The sequence below is a fragment of the Sciurus vulgaris genome, assembly GCF_902686455.1.
Source record: "Sciurus vulgaris genome assembly, chromosome: 4".
NCBI classification, from domain to species: Eukaryota; Metazoa; Chordata; class Mammalia; order Rodentia; family Sciuridae; genus Sciurus; species Sciurus vulgaris.
Genome location: NC_136464.1, coordinates 31,139,765 through 31,167,401, shown reverse-complemented (window position 1 = coordinate 31,167,401; position 27,637 = coordinate 31,139,765). Strand labels below are relative to the sequence as shown.

At 48.2% G+C, this 27,637-nt stretch overlaps 1 protein-coding gene across 1 annotated transcript in view; it reads left to right on the top strand.

Annotated features, from left to right (window-relative positions):
- Positions 1 to 9,765: 9,765 nt before the first annotated feature.
- GOLGA7B (golgin A7 family member B) overlaps positions 9,766 to 27,637 on the top strand; it is a 55,077-nt gene continuing 37,205 nt past the window's right edge. The window contains exon 1 of the mRNA XM_079137867.1: positions 9,766 to 9,792. Coding sequence (XP_078993993.1) covers positions 9,781 to 9,792 — 12 coding nt within the window. The 5' untranslated portion in view covers positions 9,766 to 9,780. The remainder of the gene's footprint in view (positions 9,793 to 27,637) is intronic.

Below are 27,637 nucleotides of genomic sequence, written 5' to 3'. Positions count from 1 at the left end.
TCAAAGTGGCATTTAGTACATTCATGATGTGATGCAAGCATCACTTTCTCTCTAGTTCCAAAATGTTAGTCACCACAAAGAACCCCATATACATTAAGCAGTTGCTACCTGTCCCCCCGGACCCCACTCTTTCCCCCAGCCCTTGGCGACACCACAATACTTTTTGTCTCTATAGATTTGCCTGTTCTGGACTCTTCATAGAAACGTACATCTTCACGTACACTGTATGACCGTTTGTGACTGGCTTCTTCTTCTGAGCATTGTTTTTGAGGTTCATCCCTATTATAGCATGTATCAGTACCACATTCCTTTTTGATGAATGAATAATATTCATTTTAGTGGGAACCTCTGTGGTCCTTCTGGGCAAGGGAGGGAGCTGGGCTTCCATGTGCATGCAGGACCCTGAGAGGGCCCCATGGGAGATTAGAAGGAGGCAGAGAATAACAATTCTGAGATAAAAGTCCCAGGTCCCCAAAGGAGGCCAAAGCTTGTTTTGCGGTCTTACTGAAGTCCAGTGCTGGGCTGTCTGGTGGGTATGTTGACTCAGCTGGTCCTGGCAGCTGTCCTGGCATTGGCCCTGTGACATAGGTCTATCCTACCTTCATCCTATCTTATTGAGCAGAAGACACAGGCTGGGTGCTGAAATAACTTGCTCAAGGTCACACAGCTAATAGGTGGCAAAAGACCGACTGTTCTATGAACCTTGGCCTGGCCCTTGCCGAGACGCATGATCTTCACCACTGGACCAGGCGGTCTTTCAGCTCTAGCCCAGGGAGGGCAGATCAGGGCCCAGCCCACCCCTCCGCAACCACCTGCACACCTCCCGGCTCACTACGGGGACCTGGGTGCTTCTTCAGAGGCAGGAGGGGTGCTAATGGATTAGGGAGTCGCCTCTCTCTGTTCCCTGTTGCTTATCAATGAGTTACATGGCCTGTTGGGCCCCTGCCCTGCACAGGCCCCCGCTGTTAGTTGATGGGAAGGAGGTTCTGTTAATTGCCGACCCAGAGTAAACAGGGCTGGGATAAACCGCCTGATAGCAGCTAGCTTTCCTTGGTGGTGCTGCCCTTTGCCCTTTGGGAAGGGGCAAAAGGGAGCAGAAGGGAAGGGGTAGTCCGGGTAGTCCTGGAAATGTCTTTAGAGTGGGGGAGGGAAGGCTGACTTCTCTGGGCCCTAAAGTCATCTGTATGTCCTGAACATAAGGTCTGGCTGGGCCATTTGCTGTGCCCTTTCAAAGGGGTTGGAATGGGGGTCAGTAAGACTCTGACATGCATCCCTTCTCACGCCTCCCTTGGTTCCTACATCTATCCATCCTTCATCTGTTCATCCTTCCTTCCACCCAGTCTCCCCTTTTATCCATTCGTCCGTTTTTTCTTCCTTCCCTCATTTAATTCATCTATTATTTTCTTACTCAATTTACACATTCAAAGGTCCATGCCTCTCTCCTTCCCTTCCTCCTACCCACCCCTCCTTCATCTCCATCTTCTTCTCCTGTCTGTGGTGACCACCTGTTTCTGGGGAGGAGGTTGATGGAGGAGTCCTCAGGCCCTTACAGTGGCAACCAGCCCAGCCCCGGGGTTCTGAGTCTACACAGCCCTGGCCGAGTTAACTGCCCGACTGCAGATATGCTGGCCCCTCACTCGAAGCTAGATGCAATCTTACCCTCCGTCCCTGGGGGAGGGATAAAACAAGTTCCTTTAACCTGGGACCATACAACTTGTCCAAACGGGGACACTTTGGAAAGTGAAGGGATTATTAACATCATACCAGGACTGTGGAATAATCTGGGACAGGGCAAAGTGGAACTTTAGGCCATTCTTCCTTGCTAAGCCAGCCTTAGCATGCCTGTGGCACAGGTGCCCAGAGCTGAACCTGGATTTGGAGTTGGTTCTGGGAATAGAAGCACATCAACATCAACCCTTCAGTCAGTTGGGACCCCAGAGCCCATGTCCCAGTACGACATGGAATAGTCTCTAAAGTGCTTTTCAGAAGTTATTTCACCCTAATTGCCCTGTGTGGAGAACAATGTACAGTTTCTCTACCCCTTTAACTGATATGGAAAATGAGGCTTAGCGTATGAAGGGATTTGCAAAAGCCTCAAAGATGGAGAGACCCCTAAGCCCACTCTTAGGTTACTCATTAAAATAACATAAAAACCAAATTAATTTCATTTCTAAGCCCCAAATCTGTGTCTTCTTTACAAATGTGCCACCTAATGGAGATGTGACTTCCTAGTTATCCCTTTGGCTGGCCAGCTGGGGCTGCTTGACCCCAGGCAGGCCCTACCTAGCTCCAGGACCAACCCCCCTGGCCAAAGAGCTACCATTTAGCCATTCCCTGTTAAATACCAGGCACTGTCCTGGGCCCTCAGCCTGGTTGGGGAGCAAGAAGGCGGTTACAGAGCAGACCCCTGGGACCCTCCCTCCTGCAGGTTGAATGTCCTCCCAGACAGCCACCACCATTACTCCCTAGCTACTGTGGCTGGGAGATAAGATAGCAGCAGCCCATTAATCAAGGCGCCTGGCAGGGAGGGCTGGGCAAGGGTGAGACACCCCCACAGAACAGGTACAGATAAGCCCCCTCCTCTGGCTCCCTTGGGGGCTGGGCCAGTGGAGGTTGTTGGGAAGTTTGGCCTCTGGGTTCCGATCTCAGGTACCTGGAGAGGTAGGGGGACTACTGGGGGCACTGGGACAGTTACAGTGCTGGGAAAGCAGTATGTGGGCAGGATTGAGAGGAGTCAGGCAGGGCTGGGAGGCAGCTCAGTGGTACAGCGCTTGCCTAGCATGAACCTGGCCCTGGGTTCCATCCTCAGCACTGGGGAAAAAAGAGTAAGTCAGGGAAGGACCTGGGTTCCTGCCCAGGGCTCTTTCAGTTGCCTCTGTGTCCTTAGATAAATCACTGCACCTCTCTGAACCTCTGAAAATATGGAGGGGGAGGTTGGATTAGATGTCGTGAAGGGCTCTTACAGTTTGGAGGTGACTGGCATGTAGGTGAGGGGTAGACTCACCTGTCTACAGTGAGCAGGACGGAGGATGTGGGTAGAGGGACCGCTTTGGCTAAGGCACAGTGGGCTACACGGGAGTTGTCCTACTACCTGTACCTATCATCACCCCCACAGGAGAGCAAGAGGTGGTGGTGGGGGTAGGGTGATGGGGGGGAATGGTCCTTGAGTCACTGCACTTGGTGGTGGTGGGGGTAGGGGCAGGTAGGGGTAGGGTGGCAGGGTGGGGAAGGGTCCTTGAGTCACTGCACTTGGGCGGGGCCCAGGTAACACCTTGGATAGGTGCCTGGATGCTGGAATAGTAGAGTTTGGATCCCATGCCAGGTCTGCTGCTCCTCTGTGTCACCTTGGGTGGGTTCCTCTGACTTTGGTGCCTCTGTTTTCCCCTCTAGTATGATCCTAGTATCTACCTCTTGTGATTGGGGGAGGTTTTTCTGGGAAGATCAATGGAAGGTACTTAGCTCAATGCCCACAGGTGGCAGGCATACAGGAAGTATCAGTTCTCATCATTCTTTCTTTTCCAGCCAGGTCCACAGGGCCTGACCCTCTTCTCGCAGATTCTGGTGATCACAGCAATTGCAGCCCATGCATACTGATTCTAAAGTGGGCCAGTTTTATTTTTAGAACTAATAAACAGCAACCTTAAAATGACCAACATTTATTATCTCATACCGTTTTGGTAGTGGCTTAGCTGGGCAGTTATGACTCAGGGTCTCATGAGATCAAGATGTTGGCCAGGGCTACTGTTCACAGAAGAGTTGGTTGGGGCTGATTCCAAGCCCACTCTGGCTGTGGACCAGAGGCCACATGGGTGGCTTGAGTGTCCTTTCAACATGGCAGCTGGCTTCCTGGAACAGGTGATCTAAGACTGCCAGTACCGAGGAGGTGGGGGCCCTTCCTTATCTGGTCTTTGGAGATGCCCACCATCGATTCTGCTTTCTTCTATACAGTAGAAACAAGTCACCAGTCCAGCCCACACTCAAGGGCAGACAGGGCATCTGTGGACATGTTTTACAACACTACAAACTGTAATGGCTGTTCTATGTCCAGATGCTCTGTGCTGGGAAATTGAAAGACTATTGTCTCCAATCCTCCCAACCACCTCCTAAGTCAGGAATTATATTTTTCTTCTCCTCCTCCTCCTCCTCCTTCTTCTCCTTCTTCTTTCTCCTTCTCCTTCTCCTTCATTGTAGATGGACATGACACCTGTATTTTATTTATTTATTTTCATGTGTTGCTGAAGATTGACATACATATTAGGCACACATATTAAGCAAGCACTCTACCACTGATCTACAACCCCATCTCAGGAATTACATTTCTTTTAAGGATGAAACTAGAGTGGTTCAGAGAGGCTGAGAGATTTGCCCAAGGCCACCCAGCCAGGATGCTCATAGTGCTGCCTGGTCTTGGGGCTGAACTTTCCCGCCCACCAGGCCATTCCCCACCACAGGCAGACCCAGCTGAGCTGCCCCCAAGCCAGCCTTGACTCTGAAGTCATATGGAGACAGCTGGGGGAAGGCCTCTGGCTGTTTAGAGGTAATGTATGAGGCGCCGGGTGCAGGAAGAGTGAGGACTATCAGCCATGTGGCCCTGGATTTGAGTTCTACTGTGCCATTCATTTCCTTTGTCCCTGCAAAGACAAGCATCAAAGGCATGTCGCTGTTTTACCAGTCCTGTGGGTAAAACTGAGGCCAACTCTGCAAGCCTCAGATCAGAAGGCTCCTTGCTTGGGAAGGATTCAGACCAGGCTACCAACTCCCAGCAGCCTGCACACCCTATCTCTTCCTAGGTTCAAGGGCTCCTGACTGGGAACTCCTAGCTCGCCTTCCTCCTGCCTCTCCCGTGGCTCCAGCCTGGAGGGATGGCCAAGTATTTGCCCATTTCTACCAGCAGAGGGAGCAGGTGCTGTGTCTGCAAACCTGGGAGGTTTTAGGTGAGGTGGCCGCCTGGCAGGGGATACTCTTGTCCCCTCAGCCCAGAGGCTGACTGGAGTGGGGTGTTTCGGAGCAGAGCTGGCAAGGGTGGGGGCTGCATCCTAGAGATCCTCCAAAAAGACCAGCCTCAACTTCCTGGAACTGGGCAATGGGAAAGGAAGAGAGGATCGAGGGGAGGAGAGACAGAGTCTTTAGTTCTCACTGTACGATCTGTTCAGCAAAGGTCACTGCATGCTGCGCACCTACTGTGTGCAGGCATGGTAGTGGCACAGGGGAAGCGTGGTCTCTCAAGGGCTGACATTTTAGTGGGAGGCTAGGAGAGGCCAGATGTGCAAGTGGAGTAATTGCAGATGGGATGTAAAGGAAATAAACGGTGGAGAGAGGCAGCAGCAGGGGCCCTGCATCTCTACCTGCTCACCTAGATGATCAGGTGAGGCTGAGGTGCAGCAAGTCCATGAGTCTGGGAGTGGGAACGGATCCATCTGCAGTGTTCTTCTCAGCTGAGCCTCCTGTTGCCACCAGAAGTCACGTGAGTCACCACAAGGACTGGCAATGACAGCAGGGAGCCCATTTAGTCCAGCAGACACCTGCTTGGCCTTGCATGGAGCAAACCCACTGGAGGCCCTGGAGTTGGACAGGCCTGGCTTCCTTACTTACCAGCTGTGTGATGTTGGCTGACATCTGACTTCTCTGTTTCAGCATCTGCAGAGGACCTCCTCCTGGACCCCCTCCTAGTTTCAGCTCTATAAGGATTCCTCCGCAGCCTGAGGACTGTGAGGTGTGGATCCCAGCTCTGCCTCTTGCCGGCTGAGAGACCTTGAACTCACGTGATTCGTTTTCTGTTGTTGCTGTTAGAAATTACCACACACTTAGCAGTTTAAAGCAACATGTGCTTATTGTCTCACAGTTTCTGTGGGTCAGGAGTCCAGGCAGGGGTTTGCTGTGTCCCCTGCTCAGAGCCTCACAAAACTGCAGTCAGAGTGTCATTTGGGAACAGGGTCAGCTATCTGCCCCTAGGGGACTTGGGGGGGTTCCCCACAAACTCCTGTGGCTTTTAACTTCCATGTGGCTGTAGAACTCATGGAGGCTGTGTCATTAAGGCCAGCTGGAGAGACCTCGCTGGTGTGTCACTTTCTTTAAAGGGGCTCCCTGATTAGGCCAGGATAATTTCCCTTTTGAGTAAGTCAAAGTCAACTGAAGATAACCTCCATTATATTCCTGGTCCTGCCCACACTCAGGAGGGGGTTATGCAGGTGGTGGCCATGATAGGGGTGGGAGGATCCTGGAGGTCATCTTAGAATGATCACTATGACAGAATTATTCTAATAATCATGTAATAATGAGTGACAATTATTTTCATAATTTAATCTTTAGTTTTAAAACAAATAAACACAAATGAACGGTCAATTCTAAGGACATTTTTCAAAGTCATTATTCTGTGTATAAACAAAGGCTGTACTTACCAGCCAAGCGCCCATTTCTTAGCTCACACTCTGCATCACAGTTGCCCATTTTAAACCCAAAATGAACCTCCTACTGGTCCTCGAGAATGACAGAATTGAAGGAACTCAGTTCTGTTTTATTTGTTTGTTTTCACACTGGTGGGCTATCTTTTTTTTTTTTTTTAATTTCGAATGTACTCTTTAAACACAGGCATGGAGTACCTGGGTCTGGGGACACAAATCACACTTGAAGTCACCTTGAATGGTTCTGAATCTACTCTATAGACACACAGGGGAAGCAAGCAGGATGCCCTTCAGTAAGTGAATGGAGCTGGGGGCGGGGGTTGGTGCACGCCTGTAATCCCCCGCAACTTGGGAGGCTGAGCAGGAAGATCACAAGTTCGAGGCCAGCCTCAGCAGCTTCTCAAGGTTGTCTCAAAACAAACAACAAACAAAAAGGACTGGGAATGTAGCTCAGTGATACAGTGCTCCTGGGTTAAATCCCCAGTACCCCTGCCCCCAAAATGAATGGATAAACTATGGTATATCCATATAGAAGAATATTCTTCAGGGGGAAAAAAAAAAGAAATAGAATGAGCTATCAGGCTATGAAAAGACATGGAAGAAACTTAATGCATATTACTAAGTGACAGAAGCTGAAGTGAAAAGGCTGTTACATACTGTTTATTTCCAACTATATGATATTATGAAAGGCAGAACTATGGAGACTTTACGAGCAGTGGTTGCCAGGGCTCGGAGAGGAGAGACACACAGGTAAAGCACAGATTATTTGGGGGGCAGTAAAACCATTCTGTATGATACTGAGAGGGTGGTCACATGTCAGGATACATTTGTCAAAACTCACAGAAAGTACAATGTAGAGTAGACCCTCGTGTTAGCTATGGTTTTTTGTTAGTAATAGTGTATAAATATTGGTCCATCAATAGTTAATGAATACACTACGCTAAGGCAAGATGTTAATAGTAGGGGAAACTGCACTCAGTTTTTCTATAAATCTAAAACTGGTCTAAAAATAGTCTGTTAATTTAAAAAATGTCACAAGTAGCCAAGTCTCTATATGTCAAAGTCTGCCCCCCTAAAACTAGGAGACTTCCAAATTAACTGTCATGTAGAATACAGGGCTTATTAAAGAGTAAGGCAGGAAAATGTGCTAATTGGAAGTTAGCACGTGGCAAGTCTTGAAGTAACTATAGTGCACTTAGTTGGAACAATGAAGGGTACAATGAAGGAAGGGTACTTTATCACTGGTAGAGTTCAGAATTGCTGTTGGGTGATAAGAAAACGTAGTCTGACTTTTGGATTGTTTTACTAATGTTTTAAAATTCCCTACCAGCCCTCCCCCAGTTGCCTGTACTGGGGATGGTCCACCCCCACAGTCCTGCTCCCGCCCACCCCTGCCAACCTGTGTCATGGAATGCCACAGTCCATCTCCCAACACCTGTGAGCATACAGGACAGGAATTATATCTTTTAAAAACCTTTTAATTTTAATAGATTTTATTTTTTAGAGTTGTTTTAATTCACAGCAAAATGGAGCAGGAAGTATAGCAAGCCCCACATGGCCCCTGCCCCTCCACACGCAGGCCTCTCCTGTTACGGTTTGGCACTGGGATGGTGGATGGGTTATAGCTGATGAACCTGCATCCACTCACACTGTTGCTCCAGATTTATATTAGGGTTTGCTCCTGGGGTTGTGCATCCCAGGGGTTGGGAGACTGTCTCCGTGGTTGAAGTCTCATTCTGAATGCTGGAGTTTCGCTGCCCCATGAATTCCCTGCTTCACCTATTTGTCCTCCCCCGCCCCCACCCCTGGCAATCACTGGTCTTTTTATTGTCTCCATAGTTTTGCCTTTTCCAGAAGGTCACGTTTGGGGGATTATACAGTACATAGCCTTTTTGTTTTGGCTTCTTTCCCTTAGGTTTTTGAATTTAGGTTTCCTCCATGTCTTTTCATGACTTGACAGATCATTTCTTTTTTGTACTGAATAATACTCCATTGTGTGAATGTGTTACAGTTTATTTATCATCGTTTTTGTTCAATTAAAGCAAAGAAGCATTTCCTAGATGTCTTCCCAGTCTCGTTTCATTGGACAGAATAAGATCTATGTTCTTTCTGTAGCCAGTGCCTGGCAGCAGGGAAGATATCGCCTCAAGTGACCAAGGGTCAGTCCTGGGGCAGAGAGAGTTCAGTCTCCTCGGAAACTCTAGCCACCTAATATGTGAACAAATTCTTGCAAGTTGTATTTAATGAGAGTGGAGGAAATGGTTGTTGGGTGGGTAAACAATAAGGCTTGCTTCAGCAACCACATTTAAAAAAATGCTTATAAAATAATGCATTTTAGAAAACTACAAAAAGTAAACAACACTGACCTACCATCTCAACTTCTGGGACTGGGGGTGCAGCTCAGTGGTAGAGTACTTCCTTAGCATAAGCCTAGTCCTGGGTTTTATCCCCAGCATCAGAAATAAAAAGTAAATCAACTTCTGGTGATCAATATTGCTAGCATGTGCAGTGTCTCCTTCCAGATTTTTTTTCTCTATTCAGATGTAGTGTGATACATATAAATGAGATATTAAGTCAGGTCTATTTTAGTATTGGCTAAGGTACGGAGGCAAAGATACCCCTCGTGGAAGGAATTGCAGGACAGAAGACGGGTTGAGAACCCTTGAGATGAGATGGCTCTCTTGCACTGAGGGTAAATGAGGATCAGAAACTGGAGATTTTGGGGGGGCATTTTGAGAGAATTTCTTTGTAGAAAGCTATGTTGTGTTTCCCAGCCCCTTGGACAGTTAGGGTGCCAACCCCAAAGGAAAGGAAGGTTTCCCTTCATCTCAAACCTGGTAAGATGGGCTGCAAGGAAATGTCTTGAGGGAGTCTGATATGTGTCCTGGAGTTGAGGAGGCCCAGGGATCCATGTAGGACAGGAACCCAAGGAGTCTTATGGTGAGGGGCTGTGCTTTCAGCTTATGAGGGTGTAGCAAAGACAGCAATCACAAAAGACCACACTGAGAGCGAGGAATGTGAGCATATGCCCTGTGGACCAGATGAGGACCATGTGTGAGGGAGGAGTGGCTAGAACTGCTTTAGATTCCATGTGACAGGAAGGCCTGGAAGAGTGACTGAGGATCAGCCTGAACGAGCCCCTGGGGCAGAGGAAGTTAAGTGCTGCTTACACCTGTTTCTGGGGACCTCTTCTGGTCTGAATCTGTTCTCCCAGCCTTCTCCTCTCTGGTGTTCTCCTGTGTCCTTGGGAATACTCTCAGGGAACAGTACCAACACCCTCCCCTTCCTATGTCTTTGCAGAGCTCTGCATCTCAGGCTGTCAAGAGGTTGTCTTCTACTCAGGATTTGGCCAGCTGAAAACAAGGAGAGAGTTTTGACAATGAAGGAAAGGGTAGGACTGGGGATGTGGTACAGCACTTACCTGGTGTGTGCAAGACCCTGGGTTCAATCTCAAGTACTTTTACCCATCCCCCATGGGTAAAAAAAAAGGAAGGGAAAGTTAGATGTTTTGAATTAGGGTGTGACCCACTGTTCTACTTACTTATAGGCAAAAACACCTCATTACCATCAAAGAACCTAAAGGATAGACTCGGGTAAGAAATGTCCTGCCATATGCCCTCTCCTTCTGGGACTTCAGTTAAAAGTATAATAGGTTTTTTTTTTTTACTCTGTTTTCTATGTCTTTTATTCTCACTTCTGTATTTTTCCATTTTTAATCTCTGTGCTGCATTCTGGATAGTGTTTTCAAACTTAACTTCCAGTTCACCAATTCTCTTCTTGGCTGTATCTAATCTGCTGTTAACTCCATACCTTGGATCCCAATTTCTTTCTTCCTTTTCTTTTCTTTTCTAAGCTAGACTTTGTATTTGGTTCTTTTTCAAACCTGTGATATCACTTTTTAGTTTCCAGTTTCCTGCCTAATTTTTCAAGTTTGGACTTACATTTCTTTGAATACAGTAAGCCTGGTTGTTTTTAGTTTGTATTTGATAGTACCAATATTTCATATACCTTTGGATCTGTTTCTATTGTTCTTAATAGTTTCTTTTTTGTTCTTGTCTTGAATTTTGGAGCAATATCTTGAATCCTAGGATTTAAAATCCAGAGAGGATTTTATGTGCTTCAGCCAAATATTTGAGGATATTACCAGTGTGGGACTACCACAAATACCATTTCAGGGCTTGATATTTTTTGGTAAGAACTAGGGTGCAAATCTGCATGGGCTAGTTTCTATTAGTTTCCTTCCCTGCCTGCCTGGCTCTTCATCCAGGAGTGCAGACTCAGATCTGTGCAAGACATGAATTTATAGCATTCTCACCCCTGATAAGCTCTGGGTTTTCACTTCTTTCCCTCCAACCCTGGGAGAGATCCAAAGCACAGCCCTGTTTCTCCCAGGTCAGCAAATATCCTTCAGACAAAAGCAACCTTGTAGGCTGAGCTCATCTCTCTGGATTCTTGTCTTCTCGCAGATCTTGGCCCAGTAATTCCTCAGTAGATTGTAATTGTTTGTGTTTTTAAGGCGACGCTTTTCTAATTTTTTTGGCTTACCTTCCTTTTGTTGTCCTCATGGAGAACTGGCTTGAATCACCTTGTCTACAGTGATGAGGAGTTTACAGGAAGAATGAGCATCTGTGACCTTATACCTCCAGAAATAGCCACCATGGCCTCCTCTGCTTATTTTCATCACAAAGGGCCCCATACCGTCCAAGGACATGTCTGACTCAGGCCTGCAGGATGGGGAACACCACCTTTGTAGATTTACTTTCTTGGCCCTAATTCATCTCTTGCCACAAGCAGAAGTAGCAGCAGTCAAGGAACAGGAGGTTTGGTCTCAGTGCTGGCTTGGCCACCTATTCATTCTTTATACCCTGGATGAGGACATTACTTGTTCTTTTAGACCTTTGGGTTTTTTTTTTTTTTTCCTTTTTCTTTTGGAACCTGGGATTGAACCCAGGGGTGCTTTTTTTTTTTTTTTTTTTTTTTTTTTTTTTTTTTTTTAGGGGTGCTTATTTTGAGGCAGGGTCTTACTAAATTGCATAGGACCTCACTAAGTTGCTGAGTCTGGCCTCAAGCATGTGATCCTCCTACCTCAACCTCCCAAGTCACTGGGATAACAGGTGTGAGCCACCACACCTGGCAACCTTTGTGTTTTTAAATAGTTTATCGGTGACATGGGATGAAGAATCAAATCTCAGGTTATTTCCTAAGATGAGGCCTGTGAAAAATCTCCTTCACACAACATGACACATTAAGATGCTCATATATGTTTGATGGATTCTCATCTTAAACAGTCACATGCCTTTATAATTTAGTTGCAAATGCTAGAAAAGTTCCCCAAATAGTAATAGCTTTAAACAGAGAATTTGTTTCTCTCTCTCATGTAATGGATATCTGAAGGCAGGAGGTACAGAGCTGGGAGGTGACCCCACTCTGTCAGTCTCTCCAGTGCCTCCTATCTTGCTGCTCCTTCGTCCTCGGCCTATTGCCTTATGGTCCAAGATGCTGCCCAGGCTGCTCCTACCTGCATTTCAGGCAGGAGGAAGAGGAAGGGCAAGAAAGCCTACAGCCCTCCCATTCACAGAGATTTCTTGGCAGTCCTGCATGACACACCTGCTTCATTTCACGGACAAGACCTTGTATATAGCTCATGTGGACCTGCCAGGGAGGAGGGGCAATGGAAACTGACCTGGATGGCACTGGGCTAGTTAGTTATTGGATTCTTTTTCTAAGAAAGGAAAGGAAAAGATAAATCGGTTGGCTTATTCTGACTCAGAGACTTTAACCAAATCACTTTTCCTCATTGGATGTTAGCTCCTCATCCATAGAAATCAGTGGTGGTGGGAGCACTGTTGGCATATTGAGTGATTCAGTTCTTCTATGCCATGTAGCACGTTTAGCATCTCTGGGACCTGCCTATTAAAGGCCTATAGCATCCCTAGGCATGGTGACCATTCCCAGGTTAATAACCTCACTCTTTTTTACTGCCTCCTGGGGACAATACTACCCCCTATTGAGAGTCTGTAGATAAGATGCTTCTACAGTCTAACAGAGTGGCATTCTGTGCTTGCCTTGATCCTGTGATGCTCAGGTCTCACTAAATTCACTGTCAGATGAGCAAGGGGAGGGGAGAGCATGGGAATGCAGATGTCTACTTCAGTTCTACTGACTTTGGTAGGCAGAGGGAAGGTCATTGGTTTCTAGGTGGTCAGAGAAAGGGAAAGGGCAGAAGGAAGGAAGAGGCCAGGACAGAACTTTCCTTGGAATGGGAGGGAGTGGAGGCGTGAATCCAGAACACCTGGTCCCAACAGGGCCCCCTGCCCCTTCACAAGGCCTTTCACTCTGTCCCCAGTACGAGTGATGGAGAGAGAAGCTGGCACACCGGCCTGTGTCTTTCACGATGCCCTCATTACTAGCTCCCACATCCATTGGCAGGACCTCATAAGTGGGACACACCTGACCTTTGGGTGGCAGTTGCTTTGTCTGGCATTGCTGATCAAAGAGCCAGGACCAGGAGGCCTTGGGACCTGGGCCAGTGCCCAGAGGCTCTGCCTCTTCTGCAGGGCTCAGCCACTGCCACCCCTGCCTTGCTGGGAGGGGGGCAGTCAGGTGGACCATGCTGTGCTCACCCCAGTATCGGAGCCAGGGGCAGGACACGTGAGTCACAAGAGTCACATTGCTTGGGTCCAAAAATGGTTCTTCCACTTATTTAATTGTGTGACTTTGGACAAGTTGTTTGACCTTTCTGTTTGTTTGTCCTCTCATTTGCAAAATGGGGATAATAATAGTCCATATTTTTCAGGGTTATTGTGAGGCATAAATGAGACAAGACGGGCAGAGAATAGAGAGTGGTGCCTGGCCTATAGTGGACATTCAGTAAGCACTGGTCATGGATGTTCTGGGTGGGCCCTTCCTCTCTCTTTGTTCTTGACTCTGGAGAGTCTGGTGCATACAAGTGGCTTAGAGGGCTTAAGTGGCTTGCCTGAAGTGCCACAGTCAGCCAGTGTGGTCGGGCCCTGCCTCCTGCCCAGCTTTAGCTCTCCACCGCCCCACGGTGAAGGGGAGAGCTCCCCAGGAGGGAGGTAGCAACCTGGGGTGGTGCGTGGGGAGGGGAGGTGGTTTGAGGGGGGATGTTGGCACACAGTCATCTGTGCTTGAAGCTTCACACTGTTGCAAGGCTGGTGAACAGGGAGATGGGTCTGTGGGTGTCCTTGCAGAAGGGTAGAGTGGGATGGGATGGGGAGTGAACCTATGGAGGCCACATAGCAAGCTGAGCCAAATGAGACTCCCCTCAGAGAGGACGTCTGAGCCCCCAGCTGCCTTACCTATGCCTGTCACAAGTCCAGGAGCTCCTACCCCAGTGGAGATCATGATATCTCCTCCTGCCCGCCTGTGCTCACTGGGCACTGGGTGTAGATGGAGAGGGAGTATCATGACTGGGGACAGTAGGAGCTTTTGGCAGATGTGCTGGATCTGAAGTCAGGGGACTATAGAGCCAAGGTTGGTTCTGTCATTTATTATTGTTGAGTATAATATTTAAGCAACATAATAATTATAATGGTATCATTACAGATGCCAATGAATAATGAGTATGAATTAATAATGATAATAACTATTTTCTTTAGAGCTTACTCTGTGCCAGGCATTGCGCCAAGGGCTATCTATGAACGATCTACTTCACTCCTCCCAGTCATCTTATAAGGAGGGCACTGCGTTCCGTTTTCAAAGGGGAAGCTGCACCATGAAGGGCTGTGGCTTGCTGAAGGTCATGCGGCAGGTGAAGGGGGAGGCCGGGACTGGATGCCTCACGTCCCCTCCATGGCTACATGCTGCATCGTGGACTCTACCTCTCTGGACTTCTCTTTTCATCTGCATTACGATGGTTTTAAATACCCTTTTCAGGATGACATCACAGAGTAACAATTGGTTGAATGAGGGATGTGACAAGTACTTGTAAGTTCATTTGTTAATCAGTGATGTTCTATGGGACCCATATCTCACTCTCCTATGTACCAGAGATACAGCAGTGAACAGCACAGGCGGGGTCCCTGCTCCGGGGATCTGAACTCTAGTGTCGGCCCGGGAGACCTGCAATCACCAGATCAGCGAATAAACCAGGCCTGGGGTGCTCAGTGCTCTGCATCAAATAAAAGACAGATGGGACTTCATACGGGTTGATGGAGAGGAGCCCTGTGCACTAGTGATGCTGGGAGGTGAAGCCCAATGACTTCAAGGCCCTGTAAAGAGATTTTCTGGAGAGGGTGGTGAGGAGGGTGTGACTGGGTGCAGGAAGTGGAGGGAAGAGCAGTCTGAGAAAGAGACTGAGGGTCAAGCAGGGCCCAAGCTGGGTGGGTCTTGTGGGTACTGGAGGGGAATTTGAATTTTATTTTCAGGGCAACGAGAGCCTGGTTGTCTAAGTCAGCTGTGTGTATACTGCAGAGAACTAGACCAACAGTGGAATAAACAAATAGAAGTTTATTTTTTCCTCACATGAAAAGAAAGGCTGAAGCTGGATGGCTGTCGATACCGGCTCGGTGGCTTGACGACATTCCTGCCACTCTCTGGGCTTTCTGATCAGGTTGTGTGGCTGAAGCAGCTCTAAGCATTGCATCTACATGCAGGTCAATTCTGCTTTCTTCTCCTCCAACAGAACTCTGCACAGGAGGCTGGAAAAGGCAGCCGAGTGTGGGAAGGAGCTTTCCTGGCCCCAAGGTGGAGGCAGGAAGAAGAGTGGGGTCTGGAGGATGGGGGTGGGTGGGCAGTGGTGGCCGCACACCAGCTCCTCTCAAAGCTGCAGGATGCGGGAGGTGTCCGTTGGGCTGGGCCCAGGTTCCGCATTTCAGACATGCTCTCAGGAGATGAGGGCAGGGGTGGTCTGTTGCTCAGACTTTGAAGAACACAAGCAACACCACTAGAGAGTTGTAAGAAAGCGGAAATGGATTCTGTGGCTCTGTGAAGATGCAAGGTGGCGGGGACACCAGGAGATGTGTCTGGAGACCAGAAGTCATGGTCACTGGGGTTTGGGTAGTGGAAGGGGAGATGAGCTGGAGGTTGGGTTTAAAAAAATAATAAAAAACAAAATTTTAAATTGTAAAATGAATATAACATATAATTAGTCACTTTTAAGGGTGCACACTCTTCAGTGGCATTAAAAACACGCATTCACACCGTTGTCCAAACATCACCATCAATCATTTGCCGAACTTCCTCATTACCCTGAAAGGAAGCCCTGTGTTTGTTAAACCCTGTGCCCATTCCCTCCTCCCCACAGAGCCCCAGACAACTGCCATTCAACTTTCAGTCCCTGTGGATTTGGCTTCTCTGGGTACCTCCTAAGTGGAAATCATATAATATGTGTGTCCATTGGTGATTGGCTTATCTCATGTATCATGACGTCCTCAGGGTTCATCCATGTTGTGGCATGGGTCAGAATTCCCATTTTTTTTTTGGTAGTGGAGTACCAAAGAACCCAGGGGTGCTTAACCACTGAGCCACATCCCCAGCCCTTTTAATTTTTTGTTTTGAGACAGAGGCTCACTGAGTTTAAGTTGCTGAGGCTAGCTTTGAACTCACAATTCTTTTGCCTCAGCCTCCCAAGTCGCTGGGATAACAGGCATGGGCTACTGCACCTGGCAGAATTTCCTCTTTTTTAAGACCGAATAATATCTCATTATACAAATAGACCATGTTTTGTTCATCCACTCATCAGCTGATGGACACCTGGATTGTTTCTGTCTTTTGGTTCTGAAGGATAATGTGGCTATGAATGTTGGTGTGCAAGTATCTGAGTCCCCTGGGTGATTCTGAAATGTTTTGGAGTAGGACCATCAGAAGATGCTGATGGCAGGAGGCAAGGACAGAGAAAGGAGTAAGGACTCCTTGGTAGTAGTTGGGCAATTTATTAAGATGTGGAAAAAATTACAATACGCTTTATAAACATTGGGTAGTTTTTTTTCTTTTGTAGTGCTGGGGATTGAATCCAGGGACTCCAGGTAGTATTATTTTATTCAGAATTGCTATTAGCCATGAAGGAACCAAAACATCACTTTAATAAGTGATACACCTGGGGCCTGGGTGCTCAGGTTTCTAGACTCTTTTAATAGCTGCCTGATTGAATCTGTACTTGGCAAACCGTGCAGCCCACACCTGGTCTTGTATGGATTGAGAGCTATGAATAGTTTTCACATGTTTAAATGCAAAATGTAAAAAAAGAAAAAGACTATGTAGCTCTTCAGCTCAGACAGTTGCTCCATTTTGCCTCTTGGCCCACAAAGCCTAAAATATTTACTATCTGGCCCTTTGTAGAAAAACTTTTCTGACCCATGGCCTATATTAATTGGTTTGGCTCAAACTGAAGAGGACAGTGTGCTCAAGTGGAAATAAAAAACCAAACCAAGCTGTCCTCACTACTGCTGACCTACTTCTGTAGAGGTTTTTTTTATTTATTTATTTTTTTTATTTATTTTTTATTTTTTTTTAGTACCTGCTGGTCACAGGACACAGTAAGCCATACTGCCCACCCTGAGCCCACCCACCCTCTGCAGGTCACTGCAATTAACAGCCCAGTCAGCTGAACTGGTGAAACTGATTAATGCCATTGCAGTGCTGTTTACCAGAACAAGTGATTTATTTAGCATCTAAATTTTAAATAGTGCCTAGGCTTCCTAGGATGCTGTCTGGTTTAGAAAATTACCTATAATAAATGCATGCAATAAATCCTTTCTTTTGAACCTAAAGAAAGGTATTCAAGTTTTATATGAGAAAAACCAGTTTCTCATCCTTGCTAAATACATGTTGTGTAAATAATTAAAAACAATGGCTTGAATGGGTGCTAAATTATCAACTTGCCAAAATGCAATCACGGCTCTTATTTTTTTCAATTAATCATGCAAAATATCCATTTACTGGCTTTTGCCTGAAGAGACTTCTTCTCCATCCCTGAATGACCCAAGAACCTATGCCTCATACTCTATCCAGTGCTTATTCTGGCTTTGCACGTCTGCTCCACTCACCTTTGCTTAGCAAGAGGACCTCTCCAGAGTTTCTTCCTTAGCTGAGAATATTGGTCCCAGGGTGACTTGCCAGTTCACCTGGTTGGCAGCCTCTGTCCCGTAAAATTCTTGCGATTAACAAATGTTTATGCAGCACTCCTATGAGCTGGACACTGTCCTAGGCACTCGGACAGGGAGCAAATCAGACAGGGTCCCCGCCCTCAGGACGCTGCGTGGAAGGGAGTTGTGTTCTGCTCTGGAATTCAGTGCGGTGCAGGGATCTCACTAGCTGGGTGTGTGTGCGTCCAGGTATCTGGGAAAGGCTGCCCTCGGAAGGGGACCTCTAACAGGGTCTTGAATGCTGAGTGAGGTTCACCCAGGCACACGGGCTGGGTTGGCGAGGGGCACCTCATGTGAAGGCCTGCAAGTGAGCAGGAGCTGAGGTCACACCCTCTAGAGTCAGGTGGCCAAAGTCAGGGAGGCATTGGGAGTGCAGGGACCATTCAGGAAGAGGCACCGTAGGTGGACTGGGGCCTGATTTCAAGGGGCTTTGGGTACTTTGTAAGAGGGTTTGGGTGTGTATTTGTGACCTCATTCTCAGGAATGCCAGCAGTGAGCAACTGTAGAGGGTGCCAGTCACAAAGACTTTAAGACAGTGGTGCCCCAAAGTTGGGTTCTGCCCCCTGGTTCATGGTGTCCCCCAAGTCTCCCTCTGAGGCTGGCTCTGTGGAACCTGCAGGAGCAGAGGGCCCTGATATCCTCATCTCCCCTGGCCTTCTGGAGTTCACTGAATAATTTGTCTCCCTCCTCCTGCCGGCACGCCATGCCTTCTGATTTAGGAGCAGAATTCATTAGCACCTGCTCTGCACTGTCTCTGGGCATCTTCAAGGTGAGGATGATTTCTCTGAGTCATCTCCTTGGCTCAAAGAGGCTCTTGGCATAGTGTTTTGAATTTGGGCTTGGCCCTGGCACCCGGGTCTCTGCGATAGCAGCAGGAGGAGGTGTAGGGCAGGCCCTCAGGTTTGGTCCTACATCTTCTACTGGAAATTCAGACCCCTGCCTCAGGGCCCCAAGCTTGACTCTCCAGGAGAGTGGGGTTTAGATGTGTTTCTAAGTGGTTCTTATGTATGTACAGTTCGAGGACTACCAAATAGGAGAGAAGTGCATTTGGGGGAGTTGGCCTAGGTGCCCTTGACTGAATTTCATGCATGAAGCACCCAGAGGCATGGTGTCTCAGTTCTGCTGGCCTTTGCCCAATAGTGTCCAGCTCTCCAGAGTTGCTGTCCACAAGGCTGTTGCTCCTTTCAGGACAGTGAATCTTTCTTCCTCGATCTAAACCTCCTTCTCTGGGACTCCTCCTCTATGACTCTGGTTCTTCTACCCTCTGGAGCCAGCCCAGGCAAGCGTAGTGCTTCTTTCAGAGGGCAGCTCCTCAGACACCTGAAACCTGCTGTCACACCAAGATCCTTGGAGTTTGGAACAGTTTTTGTCTATTTTGCCCTCCTGGGGGTGTCTCTTGAGTAAGGGCTGTGCTGTGAACCCTGTGTTCTTATTTAATCCTTCAACATTCTGATAAGGTTGGCTTTATTATACCCATTTTACAGATAAGGAAACAAAGGCCCAAGGAGGCAAAGAGGCTTTACTAAGGTTATGTGGCTAGATGGTACCAGAGCTGGAATTCAAACCTAAGGTCAGCTGGACCACCATCACTAGAGTGCCATTGTGACCTCCATTTTACAGACAAGGAAAGGGAGGCTTAGAGAAGTTAAGGACCTACATAAGTCACCCCAGAGCAAAGTGGTAGAACTGGATATGACCCCAGAGCCTGTATTCTTGGTCGTAACACCAAATACTGCCTTCCCACATTGTAACCATGCCCACATCAGAAGCCTTGCTGCCTCACACTGGGGCTGGCCACCTCCTGTGAGCAGTCAAAAGAAATATCAGGTAATAGGATTATTGATTTTTATTCATAGAACTTGACACTGCTCCTATCTAATGTGACTTATGTGTATATTTATGGACAAATATGCCCATTGTATCAAGGGGAATACATTTTTAACTTGACACACTGGGAGATAACTAAAGTCAGAGTTGCCTAGGGGCAGGGAGGATGTTTCGAACCATCCTCAGGAGTGACTGGTGGCCATTCGATACCAGGAGTGGTTTTCTTCTTTCTTTCTGGGATTGAACCCAAGAGAGCTTAACCACTGACTCACATCCCCAACCCTTCTTTTTATTTTGGGACAGCCCTTGAATTTGTGATCCTCCTGTCTCAGCCTCCGGAGTCACTGGGATTATAGGCACGCGCCACCACGCCTGACACCAGTAGTGTTTACTGAGCACCCGGCTCATGCCCAGATGTAAAGGTTTCCTGTACCAGATCCCGTGCTGTCTATCACAGTCAAACCCTCTTCCTTTGGGCTTACTCAGATTTTATTCTGGTATTGGGGGGGCCATGACCTTGTCTCCAGCTCCAAAGGTCAAATATGAATTGGTCTAAATTACTCATTTCTAATCGCTGGTGACACATAATTCTGGTCTTCTTGCTCATGGTTGCTTTAGGTCTTGGTATGGGATGGGTGCTCAATGGCCAAGCCATTGGCCAATGAGACATTAGGAGGTTTGTACATGCAGGAGGAAGCACCTGGGAACAGTTGAATCACTTTTAAAGGATGCAAGAGTCCCTTCTTATCTTTGGATATTATTGTGTGAGCATGGAATATTTGTCACAGTCCCTTTGTGACATTACTGGGTAAAGCCAAGAGAACACAGAGAAAGTAACCCAAAGCCCTGATTTTGTTGAGCCACTGAATTAACATAATCTAGATGTCCCCTGCCTCCTAGCTTCTTGTGTAAGATAATAAGTGTCCTTATTATATGAACAACTTCTAGTTAGTTATTCTGTTACTTAAACCCAAAGCATTATCCACCACATGACAGCCACGGATAACTCAGCACCAGCAGCATTGCTACAGGAATGTCCACATACTGGGAGAGAGAGGTGACGTCAGTTGGGAAGTAGGGTGTCCTACTCTGGGAGGAATTCTCAGAGGAGAAGGTGGGAAGGGAAGTGTGGGTGGGCTTGGATCACAGCAGGGATTCAGGGCTTGCACTTTGGAACCTGCTATCATTTACCAGCAGTGAGACCTTGGGAAACTGACTTAATGGCCTCAGTTTCCATATCTGTTAAGTGGGGATAGTAATAAGGCTTAAATAATAAGGCTTAGTGAGGATTTGAAAAACATTTAGCATGATGATTGGCACATGGCAAGCTGTCAAATGAAGGCCATTGTAATGATTATTCCTGAGGCCTGAGCCACTGTGAGGACCCTGCCTGCCACCACACTTTGGCCAGCTAAGGCACTGTCCTGCCTGTGTGCATCCAGGCTCATGGGAATATGAGGAAACCATTCAGCAAAGATCTGTCTTCAGGATGCTTGCTTCTTTTTTGCTTGTGTTATAATCTTAGTCTACATGCTTCCAGGTTTTAGGATCAGCTCTACCCTGGAACCCAGACTTCTGCCTTCATATTGGTCCTGATGAAGTCCTCAGATAGTGTCTTTTTTTCTGACCCTGAGTTTGGAACCCCGGTCTTGCAACTCTTGAGATGCCCTTCCGACCTGCCCAGTTGGATGCTTTGAGTATGAAACCTCCCTGCTAAGTTGCCCACGGGCAGCCTGATGGGCACTGCTCTGCCTTCTGCCCCAGGTCTCAGCCGGAGAGAGGTCGAACACTGCTCCAGTGAGGGAGGCAGCTGAGCCTCTGACTGATCTTTAATTCATGGGGATTTTGCACTTCCTGACTTGAACAGGCCATTATAATATGAAAGTTGAAATGGTTCACCATCAGGGAAGAATACAAAGCACCGTTCAGCTGCCCCTGGTTGACTGAAGTGTGGCCTGGGTTGCAGATGGCAGCTGGGCTGTCACACCTCAGTGGGTTTTGCGCCTCTGAGAACTTTTCCAGCGGGCAGACAAGCGGGTCTCCAGCCTCTCAGGTTGTGGGCGTCTGTGGGAGGGCGGGGCTTCCCCCTCCCTTCTTCCATTGCAATTTTTTTAATATTCAGGTAAAATTGACATAAAGTGTGGTGAGGGAGCCTGAGGTTCAAGTTCAAAGCCAGCCTCAGCAACTTAGTGAGGCCCTAAGCAACTTAGCGAGACCCTGTCTCTAAATAAAAAATAAAAAAGAGCTGGGGATGTGGCTCAGTGGTTAATCACCCCTTGAGTTCAATCCCTGGAACCACAAAAACCAAAAACAAAATTGACATAAAGTCCACAGGCCCTTAAATGTACTGTATACTTGATATATTTTTCTCTGTAGACACCTGAGTGAGCACCGTCCAGAGCAGGATCTGGGACATTTCCATCACTCTGGAAGGTTTCCTTGTCCCCTCCCCTCCGGTAGCCCCCCTCTATCCAGCAGGTGCTCACAGCAATCAGCAATTCCTCTTGAATTTCCTGTGATGTGGCATCATATCACCACATCACGCACCTCCCGTGGTCCCCTCGGTAACTTCACTTATGTTTTGATCAGTTTCACATGGTTGTCAGTCACTCTGAGGTGGGGCAGGGCTCCTCCCTATTTCACATCACCAATGACAATCTGTTTTTTTCTCCTGAGATGGGAAAAGCCCTCAGATATGCCTCCTCTGTCCAGGATCAGCAGGCTGGGCCCTTTCCTCCAGGGGCAGTTGTGTGACATTCTTGGCTCTCGCCATCACAGGGTTCAGAGGAACCAGAAACAGGCAAGGGGGCTGGGTGTCCTATACAAAGGTTTTTGAGAAGTGGCCTGAAGTGAAGATATGCACTGGGGCGGTAGGGAGGGAGTGATCAAGCCGGAGACCCTGGAGAGGTCTGTGGCATAGGGGGTGCTCACAGAATGTTCAGGATGCCTGGAGTGGTAGTGACTGGGGGACCAGGTATGGGCAAATTAGGCATTAGCCTGGACCCACACTGACAGGATCCCTGGACAGGTCCCATCCCTGCTGTCTGACAGGCTGACCTCAGGCGAAGTCGCTTTCCCCACAAAGATGTCCTTCTTGCCTGCCTGTCTACGCTATATTCTTATTTACTGGGAACTTTCATTGGGAAGCCCTGGGTGTGCAGGTGACATGTTAGCTCCACAGGTGTAGGGAAGGCACAGGTTCCCCCGTCCCAGGAGCTCACTATCTAGACTAGGACGCAGACAGATGGCCCGCAGGCCAGAGCTGGGCCTCACATATACTTGCCTTGGCTCCCCTAGTTTAAAAACCTGGCAAATTGCTCATACAAATCAGACTTCTGGCTTCGCTGGACAAATCAGGAGATCTGGCAACGCGGTCTGCATTCCTACCTGGCAGCATCTGCTGGAGTGAAGTGGCCATTCCCCTCCCAGCAGGCATGTGTCTCCTGGCTCCCCAGGCCCTGGCCCTCTGCGCTCAGCACTTCCCTGCTAGCCGCGAACCGCATTTCTGCTCATTTAGATGGATGGGGAGATTGGCGAAGGCTCCCCAGGGCGGGGCAAAGCCTGGAGCCATCTTTTCAGGTGCGCCCCCCACCCCCATGTCTTCTCAGTCTCCTACTCCTTAGGATCAGCATGTTCATCAGATCCTCCCCAGAGGGAGAGTGACTGAGTGTGCTGGGGTTGCAGGGTGAGTGGCAGAGTGAGAGGCTGGCGGCACAGTGAGAGGCTGGCGGCACCAAGGCCTGTGGACATGGGTCTCAGAATGTGGACCACTTGGATCAGAATCACCTGGCATTCTGGTTCAAAGTGCAGGCCTCCTGCTACAGAGTCTGAGGGAACACTCCCCAGGTGATGTCAAGGTCACTCAAGTAAAGAACCACAGTGAAGAGGAGGCTTGGGTTTGGAGGGCCCAGGGACCAGATGCAAATCATGTTTCCTAGCCAGTCTGGGGATCTGACTCCATGTTCCGGTCCCCAGATGGACCCCTGTTCTCAGCCCTGCACAGCTGAGGCCCCCCCCTAGGAGAAGGGCACAAAAGCATCTTCTCCAGTCTTCCTGCCCCTGCACCTGGAGGAAAGGTCATGCTGGCCTTTGCCAAGTCTTGTCATTTCCTGGAATCTTTGCACTGTCACCCAGGCAGGGGGCCAACTCCAGGGAGCGTGACAGAGGCTGACTGGCAGGTAAGAGCCATCTTTTCTCTTTCTTAGCCAGGTGTCCTGGCAGTTGCTGGGTTTTGGCCAGGGGACTCGAATCATGGTCCTCTGTGTTATTTGACTTTTTGTTGCTGTGACAAAAATACCTGAAAAAAAAAAAAAAAAAAAAAAAAAAAAAAAAAACCTTACAGGGGGGAAAAGGTTTATTTTGGCTTTTGGCTTCAGAGGTTCAGTCCATGGTTGGCAGAGTCCATTGCTCTGGACCCAAGGTGAGGCCAAATATCATGGTGGAAGGGAAGTGGTGGAGGAAGGCTGATTGCCTCATGGTGGCTGGAAAGCAGAGAAAGCAAGGTGAAGGGGCTCCAGGAAAGATGCCCCCTTCCAGAGCACACCCCCAGTGACCCACCTCCTCTAGTCACGCCCCCACGGCCTACAGTTACCACCCAGTCAATCCATTCAAACTCGATGGACCGATTAGGCCTCAACCCTCGCAATCCAATCATTTCATCTCTGAACATTCCTGCATTAACACAGGAGGTTTTTTGGGGACACCCTATATTCAAACCATAATACCCTGTGCTGGGAAAGAGGAAATTTGGGGATTTGTTCAAAGAGAAGATGCTTTCCTTCAGTAAGAGGGGCAGGACAGAGCTTTGGACTACCTTTCCCTTTGGGAACTTCAACTACAAGTGTGGAGAGGCACAGGCGGGGTCAGGGCAAGACTTGGGAGTGGGCAGTGCACAAGGAGGCACTCATTCTGAGGGTCTCACAGAGAACTCAGGAGTGACCCGGGGTGCATGCCAATAATCCCAGTGACTTGGAAGACTGACGGGAGGATCGCAAGTTCGAGGCCACCCATAGCAACTTAGTGGGGAGACCCTATCTCAAAATAAAAAATAAAAAGGGCTGGGGATGTGGCTCAGTGGCAGAGTGCCCTGGGTTCAATTCTCAGTACAGGAAAAAAAAAAAAAAAAAAAAAAAAAAGAGAGAGAGAGAGAGAGAGAGAACTCAGGTTCTTGAAGTAACCCCAAGAGCAAGTGCTTCCCTAAGAGTGAAGTGCTGAGGGAACAGGATATAGGAGGGTCCTGGAGGGCCCTCCTGTTCCTGCAAGCACCTGAGTGTGAGGCCCTCTGGGCTAGGCTTACTCATCTCGCTCCTGCTTACTGCACCTTATGGGGCTGGAGAGATGCGCTGGGTTTTCAGGCGCAGGAGGGGATGGAGCACGGAGAACAACCGCTCCTCGGGTAAGACCTCAACATGGTTCTCAACATGGCTGCACATGGGAAGCCCCTGGGAACTTCAGAATTTCCTGCTGTGTGTGCCTCACCCTGCGGAGATTTGGATTTAATAATTCTGGTGTGCAGCTGACTGTTAGGGCTCTTAACAGCATTTTAACATGCAGCAGTGTTTGGGAACCTCTGGACTAGGTGGAGCAGGGTGGATGCTGGTCTCTGTTTTTCCTTTCCTGGGTTTTAACTGTGAACCACAGACTAACAAGCCTGACAAAGACTTCTGTGGGAATGCTGAGCACAGACCACAAAGTGGACAGGATGTGAGCATAGAAAGAAGCAGAAGGTTCAAACACCCAGTCTACGCCAGATGCATCTTGTCCATTACTTAACAACCAACCCTGGAGGGCCTTGTTCTCAGACTCGGATTAGAGACAGAAACCTGAGTCTTGGCCAGTTTGAGGATGATGTCCAGGTGGAATAATGGAACCTTAAATGAAATTCACATGTGACAAGAAGCTGGTTGGAAAGAAGGTCACCCTGTTACTTACAGATTGATTTACCAAAGTATTTCTGAGGTCAGCCTCCCTAGTGTGATAGAGGGGACTCCTTGCCTCCAAATAAACACACACACACACACACACACACACACACACACACACACACACACACACACACACGAAGGTGCATGCATAGACACACCTGACATGATTCTACCAGTTAGGTCATTACATTCAACCAGGAAGTCTTCATGGAAGGGAAAATGGGGGAGGCTGTTCAATCTGTCACAATGTGTTGTGGATTAGTGAGTGACTTTGTGGGGACTCTATCCCAGCATCCTTGGTGAGACTTGGATAGAAGGTGCTATTTAATGGGTAACTTATGCAAAACAATTGCCACCCTGGCTTCCAAGTCAGATGACAGTGCTGTGAGCAGCATTTTGCTGTTGTGGCAAAAGCCCGCTTCATACTGCACTTTCTACTTTCTCAGGGATGCTGGTGCAGGAGCTGAGGGCGGGAGGAGAGCACCCGGCCCGGCTGGGACACCTGCCGAGTCCTGCACAGCCGCTTCCTAGGCTGTGTGGGTGGCACTGGGCAAGTTCTGGTTTCCTCATGTACATCTTCGGGGCTTCTCCTGCTGTGAGGGAGTGATGGAACTGGATTTATGCTGCCTCCTGAAACAGAACAAAATAGACGACAGCCTCGAAGTCATGGTTTTCAAGACTGGTTGCAGACCAGAAAGTTCAGGACTCCAGAAAGCTTTATGTTTGTTTTTGCTTATGCCTTGTCATAGAGGGGTGAACTGAGACCAGGAGGAATAATATTGCAAGGTTCTTATACTGAGGGTCAAGTGGTCAACATCACTGGTTAGTGGACTGTGGAAAGGTGAAGGTGTCCACCATAAATGCTAAAGCAACACCTAGGATAACCAAGAGGAGCATCTCATTAGCCCACAGAGGCAACAAGATACAATGGTCAAAGATAAGCTAAAGGAAAGCAGACACAGGGAGTGACAAACAGAACAGAAAACAGACAACAAAATGGCAGACTGCTCTAATCTAACCATAATCAATAATTGTATTAATTGTAGGTGGTCTGAATACCAGTTAGAGCTGGTCAAGTTGGGTAAAAAAGCAAGACTCTTTAAGCCTCACAGAAACACACTTGATAAAGACAAATATATTCAAAGTAAAAGGATCGGAAAAGATATACAGTCACTAACACTAATCAAAAGGAAGCTGGAGCTGGGAGTCGCGGTGCATGTCTGTAATCCCAGAGACTCTGGAGGTTGAGGCAGGAGGATCACAAGTGTGAGGCCAGTTTCAGCAATTTAGTGAGACTGTCTCAAAAAATAAAAAGGACAAGGTTCTTTAACTCAGGGGTAGAGCACCTCTGGGTTCAAATCCCAGCACTACAATAACTAACTAACTAACTAACTAACTAACTAACTAACTAACTAACTAACTAAGGAAGCTGGAATGACTGTTCATATCAGATAAAGGAGATTTCAGAGCAAAGACTTTCATCTGGTGAATCTAAATCTATAGCTCAATCTCTATTTCTGTAATGCAGGAAGCAATGACTCTTGCTTGCCTCATGGTGGGGTTTTGGTGAAACTCAAGTGAGGTAATACCTGGGAAAGTGCTTCATCAACTATAAAACATGTCGCAGGTGTAACTGGTCCTCAATTCTTAGAGGTTGGACCATCTGAGCCCTTAGGAAGAATTAGGTAGGCAAACAAAGCTGAATTGTTTGGTTCTCCAGAAAAAAAGGAAAAAATCAAATAGTGGTCCAAGGAGGGCAGGGTACGGCTGGCTGGAGTAGGGGCCCAGAAACATCAGTGACCCAGCCAGCACCTCCCAGCATCTGGGTAATAGGGGGCTTCCTCAGCTGCGGGGGGAGACAGAACTGGACAGAAACTGAATCCCATGAACACTGGGTGCTCCTGTCATCTCAGCAGTGCTGACTAAAGGGCAAAGTAAGACACCGAGTGGCTATGTGCTCTGTTTTCTGAGCATTTCTCATCCGTTAGTCTCCTTTGGCTGGGCTGACGTCATCGTCCCCACTTAGCAAGTGAGGCAATGGAAGCTTACATCTCAGAGCCATTAGACCACTGAGTCAGGGGTTGGACCAAGCCAGTCTCGACCAGAACCCTAGCCCTAGTCCTGACCATGAGGTGAGGGGTGGGGAAGGCTTGGAGAGCCAGAGGCGTCTATCTAGAATCTGAAGAAGGAGTGGGGGAGGAGAGAGGCGGCAAGCTCCTCTGCTCCCCTCTCCAGGCAGGCCTCGCTCTGCTCCTTACCTGCCTTCAGCCAGGGCCAGTAGGGACCAGACACCTGGAAGGAGCTGGCCCTGGGTGGCAGTGGAGACCAGGGCTGCACCAGGTTCCCCTGATGGTCCTCTAGGTCCTTGCAGTCGGAAGAC